General features: G+C 41.7%; 1 protein-coding gene across 1 annotated transcript in view; it reads right to left on the bottom strand.

The window, feature by feature from the left end:
* The window catches only part of nid2a (nidogen 2a (osteonidogen)), a 122854-nt gene that overhangs the window by 24119 nt on the left and 84835 nt on the right, over positions 1 to 13900 (bottom strand). The window contains exons 14-17 of the mRNA XM_038967376.1: positions 12126 to 12365; positions 10842 to 11081; positions 9560 to 9799; positions 8278 to 8517 (exon numbers count right to left, since the gene is read on the bottom strand). Coding sequence (XP_038823304.1) covers positions 8278 to 8517; positions 9560 to 9799; positions 10842 to 11081; positions 12126 to 12365 — 960 coding nt within the window. The remainder of the gene's footprint in view (positions 1 to 8277; positions 8518 to 9559; positions 9800 to 10841; positions 11082 to 12125; positions 12366 to 13900) is intronic.

Genomic DNA, 13900 nt, shown 5'->3' with positions numbered 1-13900 from the left:
TAAGAACTATTTATGATGTTAATTCGTTGTTCTGTTGAAAAATGTAAAACTCCTATTCCGCCATTAATTTCGGTGCGGTCTCGCTTTAACGCACGCTGTATGTCGTAGTAACGTTAATTTAAAAAATCGAACACAGCGGTTGCATTAAGAACTAATGTATCTTTCATTTGATGTCCAACCTGTATTTTTTAGTCAAGTTTATGATTAGTTAATGATTAGATTAGGTGCCTCTCCCAAGATTTCTCCCGACATTTTGTTGGCAGCTTGGCTACTATTCTCATTGTATAACCACGATTTGTGCCGCTAAATATGCACATTTTCGAACAAACTCTATATGTATTGTGTAATATGATGTTATAGGACTGTCATCTGAAGACGTTTGAGAAGGTTAGTGAAAAAATTAATATCTTTTGCTGGTTTATTCGTTATCGCTATTGTTGGCTTGAATCAATGCTGTTGTGTGGTTGGCTATTGTAGTAAGCTAATATAATGCTATATTGTGTTTTCGCTGTAAAACACTTAAAAAATCTGAAATATTGGCTGGATTCACAAGATCTTTGTCTTTCATTTGCTGTACGCTGTGTATTTTTCATAAATGTTTTATGATGAGTATTTAGGTAATTCACGTTGGTCTCTGTAGTTATTCTAGTTGCTTTGGTGAGAGTTGTGATGGTGGCTGCAATGTAAAACTATGATTTATACCTGAAATATGCAAATTTTTCTAACAAAACATATGCTATACAATAAATATGTTATCAGACTGTCATCTGATGAAGTTGTTTCTTGGTTAGTGACTATTTATATCTTTATTTGGTTGAAATTGTGATAGCTACCTATGCAGGAAAAAAATGGTGGAAAAAAAATACATATTGTGTCTTCCCTGTAAAACATTTTAAAAATCAGAAATGATGGCTGGATTCACAAGATGTGTATCTTTCATCTGGTGTCTTGGACTTGTGATTTAATGATATTTAGATGCTAGTATTTACTTGTGACGCTATGCTAGGCTATGCTAGTCAGCTTTTTTACTGATGGGGGTGCTCCCGGATCCGGGATTGTGATGAAGTAGAAGTTAAATAAGATGTATTCACATCACGCTGTGCTTTGGTCTCCTCACTACGACGACCGTGACATGATGTGAAAAAAATGTAGTCTATTTCAGACGAAAAGAATAGCATACTCTGAGTTGTCCTTATGTTAGGTCCTGATGTAGCTATGCCAAATGGCTGTGGGCTACACTAGTTCATTTAGCAGACAAGATTTACTTATAATTCAGTGGCATTATTTTATATAATTTTATAGTATGAAGAATACAATTGAACAAAGCTGAATAAAATATAAATATGTTCTCCAAACGATTTGCGTGATTGCGCACATTCTGTGTTGAGCGGTTAACAAAGAAATTGGTACTCCTAATGCTTAATTTAGAGTTATTAATGTAACTTTAGTTGTTCTACAAACATTTGATTTTTAATACATTGTAACATGCTGACCACACCGCTGGTGTCGCGTGCGCAAAATAAATGTACACATACATGTTATTCAATCATTGCACCCACACTGCTCGCGTGCGTCAACGAGCGTCTGCGTAGCCAGGCGCTAAAATAGGACTTGGTTCTATTTGTGATGCTTGATGCGCTGCAAGTCCCACCTCTCCCATCTCCTCATTGGTTTTTAGGAGCATTTACCCACGTGGGTGATTGAAAGATGATCTGAGGTCCACAATCCAGCCCAGTTGGTGGTGGTAATGCACTTTAAAGTTGGTTGCGAACCGCCATATAAAGTACAAAGAAGAAGAAGCCTACAGTAGGAGAGATTACTATAAACAAACTCGGTTTACCCTTTTATCTGTGGATTAATTGTCGGAGTAGAGGAACTTGTGCATTTCAGGTAAAATAACAACCCAATGTTTATATCCTAGGACAAATTAGCTAGCAACCGCAAGTTAGCTGGCTAAATTGCCATAAATGTTTGATGCTTTTCGACCTGTCCCCAAATTAATATAGTTGGTTCAGAGTTCGTTTTTATACTTCAACCTGTGAGTCCTGATCACGTCTGGTGTGGGTGGACAAAAATCAACAATCGCGCGATGGTGCATGTCGACGAGCGGTCTGGTCAGCATGTAAGGCAGCATAATGAAACTCTAATGATGATTTGAAAAAAGTTGCTTGAAAGGCATGAGCTCAGCTTTGTTTTTTGCGAAGGCTGTACTCCAATAGTCTCTCAATCACAATTTGACAAGCACTTCATAATGCCTCAAATTTAATGGCGGCATCCCCTTTGTGGCTGTAATGCACCCTAAAAAAATCCATGCCTTTTGCGGTCCTGATTGCTACATTGTGCCATTCTCCCTGAGTGTGCTGCGCAATTCGAAGCGCCTCTCACTCACATGTCTCTCCGTCACGTGATCGGGTCTTTCTCACAGGCTACAAGTGAAGACAGACACACTGCCCATGTTCTTATCCAATTCCGAGGTGCATATTGAAGATATTGTAAGAACTGTCCACATTTACTATTCATCGGCCAACTCAAGATGAGTAGGCCTGACAAACAGAAAAAGCACTAGCCTATGTCAATCGACTATCCCCCGTAGTACAAAAGTTGACCTATTCTGTGCGAGAAATAAATATTCCAAACATAGTCTGGGACAGTTGTGGGGTGCAATAAATCCCAAATTAATACAACAGTAAAAAAAAAGTTTTCACGCAATGTGGCTGACGCAACAGATCAGAACGTTTGCTTAAAATGTTGATAAATTATTAGGCTATTTCTTCACATTATAAGCGCAGCAATGCGCACATGACAGTAGGCTATTATCAAATACATGTAATGCTTTTATTATAAAGGTGCATTTTTATGGTGAAAACTATTGTACGGTTCTGCTTTTCTTTTCTTAGTCAACCTTGTGTTCTTTTTCTTTGGGTTCTTGAACGTAGCCCTGTTTCTTTGTGTTCTGGAACGTAGCCCTGTCTTTCATTTTAGTTCATTGTTTTCACCTGTGTTCATTGCTCACCTGGTCTCATCAGCTCCCTATTTAGTTCAGTTCTTTCTGTTTGTATGGTTGCGAGGTATAGTTTGTTTTTGACTGCCTGTGACCACGCTTCCTGCCTTCTGCAAAGGCTTAATAAACATCTGCCACGCTCTGCGTGTGAATCTCCACCTTTTTCTCCCTGAGTATTCATTACAATTATCTTCCCAAAACTTGAAACTCACGCGCTGCTTATGTATGCCAGTTATGCTATAAACCCCTTGTAAAGCAGATTAATGTAATTCATTTTAAGAAGTTATTTGGCCACTTTAGTTGTGATACAAACCTTATCAAAACATATAGGCCTAGGGGATAGGCTACATGAGGTGTGTGACTATGATTCAACATAAGTCAACAACATAAAAAAGACAGTTTCTTATGCTGGGCATCATTCACAAGTGATAATATATAATTTAGGCTAATATTGTCACCCATCAGACTATTCTTGATTTAATCTTGTCTTTACATATACTAAATAATATGTGTGAAATTTAGAATGGACCAATATCATGCACATGTCTCGAAACCGGGGCAGCGGGAAAAAATACATGTCATCTATGCTTTTCCTGTAGTTCATTTTCATGCCAGCCAGGTAGGCTATACTCCTGTTGTAAAGATAAACAATGTGCTTAATATTAGGAAAGTTGAGAAATAAATATAAACTCAGCAAAAACGAAACGTCCTCTCACTGTCAACTGTGTTAATTTTCGGCAAACTCAACATGTGTAAATATTTGTATGAACGTAAGATTCAACAACTGAGACAAACTGAACAAGTTCCACAGACGTGTGACTAACAGAAATTGAATAATGTGTGCCTGTACAAAGGGGGGGTCAAAATCAAAAGTAACAGTCAGTATCTGGTGTGGTCACCAGCTGCATTGAGTACTGCAGTGCATCTCCTCCTCATGAACTGCACCAGATTTGCCAGTTATTGCTGTGAGATGTTACCCCACTCTTCCACCAAGGCACCTGCAAGTTCCCGGACATTTCTGGGGGAAATGGCCCTAGCCCTCACCCTCCGACCCAACAGGTCCCAGACATGCTGAATGGGATTGAGATCCGGGCTCTTCACTGGCCATGGCAGAACACTGACATTCCTATCTTGCAGGAAATCACGCACAGAATGAGCAGTATGTCTGGTGGCATTGTCATGTTGGAGGGTCATGTCAGGATGAGCCTGCAGGAAGGGTACCACATGAGGGAGGAGGATGTTCTCCCTGTAACGCAGAGCGTTGAGATTGCCTGCAATGATGACAAGCTCAGTCCGATGATGCTGTGACACACCGCCCCAGACCATGATGGACCCTCTACCTCCAAATCGATCCTGCTCCAGAGTACAGGCCTCGGTGTAACGCTCATTCCTTCGACGATAAACGCAAATCCGACCATCACCCCTGGTGAGACAAAACCGCGACTCATCAGTGAAGAGCACTTTTTGCCAGTCCTGTCTGGTCCAGCGACGGTGGGTTTGTGCCCATAGGAGACGTTGTTGCCGGTGTTGTCTGGTGAGGACCTGCCTTACAACAAGCCTACAAGCCCTCAGTCCAGCCTCTCTCAGCCTATTGCGGACAGTCTGAGCAATGATGGAGGGATTGTGCGTTCCTGGTGTAACTCAGGCAGTTGTTATTGCCACCTGTACCGATCCGGCGCAGATGTTGTTACACGTGGTCTGCCACTGCGAGGACGATCAGCTGTCTGTTCTGTCTCCCTGTAGCACTGTCTTAGCCGTCTCACAGTACAGACATTGCAATTTATTGCCCTGGCCACATCTGCAGTCCTCGTGCCTCATTGCAGCATGCCTAAGGCACGTTCACGCAGATGAGCAGGGACCCTGGGCATCTTTCTTTTGGTGTTTTTCAGAGTCAGTAGAAAGGCCTCTTTAGTGTCCTAAGTTTTCATAACTGTGACCTTAATTGCCTACTTTCTGTAAGCTGTTAGTGTCTTAACGACCGTTCCACAGGTGCATGTTCATTAATTGTGTATGGTTCATTGAACAAGCATGGGAAACAGTGTTTAAACCCATTACAATGAAGATCTGTGAAGTTATTTGGATTTTTACCAATTATCTTTGAAAGACAGGGTCCTGAAAAAGGGACGTTTCTTTTTTTTGCTGAGTTTAGTAGGCCTAGTCCAGTGGTCACCAACCTTTTCTGAGTCAAGATCACTTTCGGAGTCAAAATGCATGCCGAGATCTACCGTTTAATTTTTTTTATTAACATGACTTAAAAAATGTAAGCCTATGCAACAATAACCAATTAAAAACAGTACTGTAGCAATGAGGTTTGTGCAGTAAGCTATAGGCCCAATACATTATCACCTCATACTGGCTTTGCTTGAATTTACCTGCCAATTCATTGTTGTTCAGGACATTTAAAAATATATATATTTCAAAATTTGAGGTAGGCTATATGATCACACCGGTAATAGATCCAGTGTTGTAGATCCATTGTTGCACAGCTGAGTGAGCATACATTTAAATAATTTGCTTTATATTTTACTGGGCTGATGATGCCTGCTTCTGATGGTCAGTCTCAGCGGAGGGAGAGAGCAGCAGACTGAGAGTCCGTCTCTCAACATCCCTCCGCTCTCCCTTTCCTCCACTGACACTGACCAAAAAGGGACACCGTCTTCCAGCTGATGGCAAAACTCGAGTCGCACCGCATTATTTCTGCCTCATGCACAAATTCATGTTGTTACTCCTATGAACAGAGAAAGTGAAATATTCCTTGATTTTAAAAAGACCCAAGCCGCTTTCCTACACTTTCCTACTCATTCATTGCTTGTTGTAGCGCTGAGTGGAAATAGGAAGAACGCGCATTTTATGGCTTATAAAAGCGTTGAATACAAAGTGTTGACAGTGCTGAGTAAGAACTTAAACATGAACTCACTCATAAAAACAGCAGCTCTCTGCTGAATTCGTTGACAGTCTCTCTCTAGTCATGGTTTTAAACGTTTTGAAATCTCACAGTATCAATTTTGCCGTAGCTTTCTTTTATAACTGCTACGTTACCTTTTTAGGGATAGGGGGCAGCATTTTCACTTTGGATGAATCGCGTGCCCATAGTGAACTGCCTCCTACTCTGTCCCAGATGCTAATATATGCATATTATTATTACTATTGGATAAAAAATCTGAAGTTTCTAAAACTGTTTGAATTATGTCTGTGAGTATAACAGAACTCATATGGCAGGCAAACTTCCAAACAGGAAGTGGAAATTCTGGGGCTGGTTGATGTTAAACTCTTCGTCTATTCACATCCCAGTAAGATATGAATCTGTTCGCACTTCGTACGCCTTCCACTAGATGTCAACAGTCAGTAGAACGTGGAATGAAGCCTCTAGTGTGATGTGGGACCGGATGGCAGCTATTTGAGTCAGTGGTCTGGCAGAATGCTACTTCCTGGTCACGCGCACTAGTCATGATATGGCCATGCGTTCCATTACTCTGTAGACAAAAACGAACGCTCCGGTTGGAACGTTATTGGATATATATGATAACAACATCCTGAAGATTGATTATCTACTTAATTTCACCAGTTTATTCGACCTGGAATATAACTTTTTGAAGTTTTCGTCCGAGTTCGCCTGGACCGGCGCCAGCGTTTGGACATGTGAACTAAACGTGCTAGCAAAAGTAGCTAATTGGACACTAGTAATGGACATTATCGAACAAAACAAAGATTTATTGTGGAACTAGGATTCCTGGCACTGCATTCTGATGAAAGATCATCAAAGGTAAGGGAATATTTATGATGTAAGTTTGTATTTCTGTTGACTCCAACATGGCGGAGAAATGTTGTGTATTTCTGAGCGCCGTCTCAGATTATTGCATGGTATGCTTTTTTCGTAAAGTTTCAAAAAAATCTGACACAGCGGTTGCATTAAGAACAAGTGTATCTTTAATTATATGTAAAACATGTATCTTACATCAAAGTTTATGATGAGTATTTCTGTTATTTGACGTGGCTCTCTGTAATTACTCCAGATATTTTGGAGGCATTTCTGAACATGGCGCCAATGTAAACCGAGATTTGTGGATATAAATATGCACATTATCGAACAAAACATAAATGTATTGTGTAACATGATGTCCTATGAGTGTCATCTGATGAAGATTATCAAAGGTTAGTGATTCATTTTATCTCTTTCTGCTTTTGTGACTATCTTTGGCTGGGAAAAATGGCTGTGTGTTTTTTGGATTTGGTGGTGATCTAACATAAATATATGTTGTGTTTTCGCTGTAAAACATTTTAAAAATCGGACACGATGGGTAGATTAACAAGATGTTTATCTTTCATTTGCTGTATTGGACTTGTTAATGTGTGAAAGTTACATATTTCAAAAATATATTTTTGAATTTCGCGCGCTGCCTTTTCAGCGGAATGTTGTGGGTGTTCCGCTAGCAGAACCCCTGGGCTAGAAATTTTAATGCAGACTCGGTCATCTGAGCAATCTGATTGGCCAGCAATGGCATAGTGCACTTGATTAACTCTCCAGGCCCACCGGGAAGGCAGAGTTTGTACCTTCAGACACATGAAATGGCAACAGTTTGCCTACCCGGCGCGCAGGGACGCTGAATTGGCTGCACCTACCACCAACAGCCCGAGACTAATATAAAAAAATAGGAACACAAGGCTTTATCGTTGGGTTTTTTACAGAAATGTTTGGCGTTCGACTAGAAATGCCTTGGAGATCGACAAGTTGATCGCGATCGACTGGTTGGTTACCACTGGCCTAGTCTATAAAAAGCTGATGGGATCCTCCTATTTTTAGTAGAGGCCATCATTATGTTTTCTCACGCAATTGCATAGCCTATAGAAATGTTGCACAACTTCAGCTCATGAAGTGTTTGATTAGATTCCCGATCACATTTGCATTGATGTCAGAGTGATTAGAGGGACAATAGCGTGCTGAAGTATCACTCAGTTAGCAAGTTTGGTAGGCTACTAATGACCATCAGCAGCATCAGAGTTTGGAGAAGCCTAATTCCCGTGACTAAACGGTATGTGAAATTTGACTGCCTTCATGGCTCGTGACCGCCGTTGTGGCGGTAATACGGTCACCGCAACTGCCCTACTTAGTGTAATAACGTAGGTATTGGACTGACACGAGTTTGAGTCCCAGTCAGACTTCTCCCTGAATTTGCTGCATTGGTGTCAGTGTGGGATGCTACTCCTGTAAGGCCATCAAAAGTGTGTCTGTGTGCAAGACACAGAGTGGAGGGGGTCATTAAAGTTACAACTTCTACCTGGTTCATCACAGTTAGGCTGGCTAGTGCCGGGTCCTTTCCTGGTCCCTGCTCTCTCCTGCCCCCTGCTGTCCACACACCAGCAGTGTCCTGTGGAACCATGGCACTGCAGGGCTCTGTATTGACCCTGCTCATCGCACTCAGGCACAAAGACCCCCGGGATAGGGTACCCCTCAGGACTGATCGTCTGGACACTGTCTTTATGCTGCTCACAGTGAGTCTTAGGCCTCTCAGGAAGATCTGTAGAGACAGGTAAGGGGTTAAACTAGGGAACTGATCAACCCAATCATACATTGCAAAACATTGGTTGTGGTGGTACTTCCGGTACAAAAGACTAACTTGGTAAAACTAAATGTAAAAAAATGACCACATGTCAAAGCAATGGATTATACCTTTCACTCTGGTAGTAAATGTCTATGCTCAAGCTTTGAGTCAAGGTGTTTGCTTTATTATCGTTTATTACATGTGGTAGCATGCTAGGTATTGTCTTCGGTAGCTAGCGCAAAAGCTAGCACAGTTGCGTTAACTGGAGCTCGCCAACAAGCTAACTGGCTAGGTAAAATTGAAATGGGGATAGGGAGAACTTTTTTACGTCGCCCAAATGGCAACTTAATTAGCTAGCTACTAAAAGATCCATAACTTGTGTTCAGCGACCAGTCAAAATCCAGTATTCCTTACCAAGCTTGCTAGCTTCAGTTAGCTTGTCAGCTAGCTACCGCTAGTAGATTTAGTAACATTCGCTAATGTCTATGGGAAGGCTAGTGGAAATAGGGATTTGCAGTTTTTTGGCTTATGATTTTCCAGAAATCTACACTCTATGCACCACAGTTAATTATAACAAAGCAAACGGGCTCAAGGAATATATTGAGCTTGAACATATGCCATTGGAAATTAAAGGTATACAGTAGAATCTAAACCATTGTGTTTACATATTTTTGATTTTCTTTTACATTTTACAAAATGTGTATCTCCACATGCAATTCGTAAACAAAAGTAATGCTGGAACAACCGATTTTGCGAGTGGCCATGGGATTGGTCGAAATCTAGTATAGTGTATGGTCGCTAGTACAACACCTAGCGACCTTGTCAACAGGTTTGGGACACTTAGTGTAATAACGTAGGTATTGGACTGACATGAGTTTGAGTCCCAGTCAGACTTCTCCCTGAATTTGCTGCATTGGTGTCAGTGTGGGATGCTACTCCTGTAAGGCCATCAAAAGTGTGTGTGTGTGCAAGACACATAGAAATCAGCAGAGAGGGTCATTAAAGTTACAACTTCTACCTGGTTCATCACAGTTAGGCTGGCTAGTGCCGGGTCCTTTCCTGGTCCCTGCTCTCTCCTGCCCCCTGCTGTCCACACACCAGCAGTGTCCTGTGGAACCATGGCACTGCAGGGCTCTGTATTGACCCTGCTCATCGCACTCAGGCACAAAGACCCCCGGGATAGGGTACCCCTCAGGACTGATCGTCTGGACACTGTCTTTATGCTGCTCACAGTGAGTCTTAGGCCTCTCAGGAAGATCTGTAGAGACAGGTAAGGGGTTAAACTAGGGAACTGATCAACCCAATCATACATTGCAAAACATTGGTTGTGGTGGTACTTCCGGTACAAAAGACTAACTTGGTAAAACTAAATGTAAAAAAATGACCACATGTCAAAGCAATGGATTATACCTTTCATTCTGGTAGTAAATGTCTATGCTCAAGCTTTGAGTCAAGGTGTTTGCTTTATTATCGTTTATTACATGTGGTAGCATGCTAGGTATTGTCTTCGGTAGCTAGCGCAAAAGCTAGCACAGTTGCGTTAACTGGAGCTCGCCAACAAGCTAACTGGCTAGGTAAAATTGAAATGGGGATAGGGAGAACTTTTTTACGTCGCCCAAATGGCAACTTAATTAGCTAGCTACTAAAAGATCCATAACTTGTGTTCAGCGACCAGTCAAAATCTAGTATTCCTTACCAAGCTTGCTAGCTTCAGTTAGCTTGTCAGCTAGCTACCGCTAGTAGATTTAGTAACATTCGCTAATGTCTATGGGAAGGCTAGTGGAAATAGGGATTTGCAGTTTTTTGGCTTATGATTTTCCAGAAATCTACACTCTATGCACCACAGTTAATTATAACAAAGCAAACGGGCTCAAGGAATATATTGAGCTTGAACATATGCCATTGGAAATTAAAGGTATACAGTAGAATCTAAACCATTGTGTTTACATATTTTTGATTTTCTTTTACATTTTACAAAATGTGTATCTCCACATGCAATTCGTAAACAAAAGTAATGCTGGAACAACCGATTTTGCGAGTGGCCATGGGATTGGTCGAAATCTAGTATAGTGTATGGTCGCTAGTACAACACCTAGCGACCTTGTCAACAGGTTTGGGACACTTAGTGTAATAACGTAGGTATTGGACTGACATGAGTTTGAGTCCCAGTCAGACTTCTCCCTGAATTTGCTGCATTGGTGTCAGTGTGGGATGCTACTCCTGTAAGGCCATCAAAAGTGTGTGTGTGTGCAAGACACATAGAAATCAGCAGAGAGGGTCATTAAAGTTACAACTTCTACCTGGTTCATCACAGTTAGGCTGGCTAGTGCCGGGTCCTTTCCTGGTCCCTGCTCTCTCCTGCCCCCTGCTGTCCACACACCAGCAGTGTCCTGTGGAACCATGGCACTGCAGGGCTCTGTATTGACCCTGCTCATCGCACTCAGGCACAAAGACCCCCGGGATAGGGTACCCCTCAGGACTGATCGTCTGGACACTGTCTTTATGCTGCTCACAGTGAGTCTTAGGCCTCTCAGGAAGATCTGTAGAGACAGGTAAGGGGTTAAACTAGGGAACTGATCAACCCAATCATACATTGCAAAACATTGGTTGTGGTGGTACTTCCGGTACAAAAGACTAACTTGGTAAAACTAAATGTAAAAAAATGACCACATGTCAAAGCAATGGATTATACCTTTCATTCTGGTAGTAAATGTCTATGCTCAAGCTTTGAGTCAAGGTGTTTGCTTTATTATCGTTTATTACATGTGGTAGCATGCTAGGTATTGTCTTCGGTAGCTAGCGCAAAAGCTAGCACAGTTGCGTTAACTGGAGCTCGCCAACAAGCTAACTGGCTAGGTAAAATTGAAATGGGGATAGGGAGAACTTTTTTACGTCGCCCAAATGGCAACTTAATTAGCTAGCTACTAAAAGATCCATAACTTGTGTTCAGCGACCAGTCAAAATCCAGTATTCCTTACCAAGCTTGCTAGCTTCAGTTAGCTTGTCAGCTAGCTACCGCTAGTAGATTTAGTAACATTCGCTAATGTCTATGGGAAGGCTAGTGGAAATAGGGATTTGCAGTTTTTTGGCTTATGATTTTCCAGAAATCTACACTCTATGCACCACAGTTAATTATAACAAAGCAAACGGGCTCAAGGAATATATTGAGCTTGAACATATGCCATTGGAAAATAAAGGTATACAGTACAGTCTAAACCATTGTTTTTACATATTTTGGTATTTTTGTTTTAACATTTTACAAAATGTGCATCTCCACATGCAATTCGTAACAAAAGTAATGCTGGAACAACCGATTTTGCGAGTGGCCATGGGATTGGTCGAAATCTAGTATAGTGTATGGTCGTTAGTACAACACCTAGCGACCTTGTCAACAGGTTTGGGACACTTAGTGTAATAACTTAGGTATTGGACTGACATGAGTTTGAGTCCCAGTCAGACTTCTCCCTGAATTTGCTGCATTGGTGTCAGTGTGGGATGCTACTCCTGTAAGGCCATCAAAAGTGTGTCTGTGTGCAAGACACATAAAAATCAGCAGAGAGGGTCATTAAAGTTCAAACTCTTACCTGGTTCATCACAGTTAGGCTGGCCAGTACCGGGTGGTTTCCTGGTCCCTGCTCTCTCCTGCCCCCTGTTGTCCACACACCAGCAGTGTCCTGTAGAACCGTGACACTGCAGTGCTCTGTACTGACCCTGCTCATCGCACTGGGGTACAAAACCCTCCACGATGGAGTACCCCTCAGGACTGGTCGTCTGGACACTGTCTCTGTGGTGTTCACATTGACTCTTAGGCCTCTCAGTGTGATCTGTAGAGACAGGTAAAGGGTGCTCAGACACACACGCACAGACAGAGACACAATTCTCTTAGTTGTTGTGCCAATTTAAATTATTCTAGTAAGTTGAATTTAAAATGTTTATGTGGCACTGAGAGGAGTCAAACCAACTCTATTTTTTAAAGATATGATAACAAATTAACATTCTTTCCCAACATGCTCTACTTTTTTACAACTGTTTTTAATATCTGTGTTTATTCATGTACATTGAGTGATGTATTGATTAATCTTATGCTACACAATTATCAATTACATAATTTTTTCTAAACTAATCCAATCATTTAGTTTGAACTTTCGCATCCATTGCTGAAATGGTTGTTCCAGTTTAAATGGCTTAGGTCTCCTCCCACTGTTCCTAACCCTGGCAGTCATTATGAATGCAGGTTGTGGGTGAATATAAAATTTAAAAACTGTTGGATATCTTAACTCTGGCTGGATTCCAATACAAATTACATTTCACGGCCTCCCGAGTTGGTGCAGCGATCTAAGGCATGGCAGTGATTAAGGCGTCACTACAGATCCGGGTTCAATCCCGGGTTGTGTCGCAGCCAGCCGCGACCGTAAGACCCATGAGGCGACGCACAATTGGCCCAGCGTCGTCCGGGTTAGGGGAGAATATGGCCGGCCGGGATGTCCTTGTCGGCATCGCGCTCTAGCAACTCCTATGGCAGGCCGGGGGCATGCACGCTGACACGGTCGTTTCCTCCGACACATTGGTGCGGCTGGCTTCCGGGTTAAGACAGCAGTGTGTCAAGAAGCACTGTGGCTTTCGGAGGACGCATGGCTCTCGACCTTCGCCTCTCCCGAGTCCGTACGTGAGTTGCAGCGATGGGAAAAGACTAACTACCAATTGAAAATCACAAAATTGGGGAGAAAAAGGGGTAAAATAAATTAAACCTAAATTACAATTCACAAAATGATGGCAATTTTCCAAGATTTTACAGAAATTGCAGTTGGAAAATTCCTGGAAATCCTTCAAACAGGATTTGTTTTTATATCTGGGAAAATTAACAGAATTTTGCAACCCTACTTGCAGACCTGATGTGGCCTGCAAATTATGAGTTTCAGGCCACTGTATTAGGGTAAAGATAGGCCTCAAAATAAGGCCTTATGAGATATCTAATGTACAGTTGAAGTCGGAAGTTTACATACACTTAGGTTGAGTCATTAAAACTCGTTTTTCAACCACTCCACAAATTTCTTGTTAACAAACTATAGTTTTGGCAAGTCGGGTAGGACATCTAATTTGTGCATGACAAGTAATTTTTCCAACAATTGTTTACAGACAGATTATTTTACTTATAATTCACTGTATCACAATTCCAGTGGGTCAGAAGTTTACATACACTAAGTTGACTGTGCCTTTAAACAGCTTGGAAAATTCCAGAAAATTATGTCATGGCTTTAGAAGCTTCTGATATGCTAATTGACATCATTTGAGTCAATTGGAGGTGTACCTGTGGATGTATTTCAAGGCCTGCCTGGATGCTCTCTAACTTGGGAGCAAT

Source organism: Salvelinus namaycush, chromosome 28 (genome assembly GCF_016432855.1).
Source record: "Salvelinus namaycush isolate Seneca chromosome 28, SaNama_1.0, whole genome shotgun sequence".
NCBI lineage: Eukaryota > Metazoa > Chordata > Actinopteri > Salmoniformes > Salmonidae > Salvelinus > Salvelinus namaycush.
Note: the sequence above shows the minus strand (reverse complement) of the source record. Positions and strands in the feature narration are given on the sequence as shown.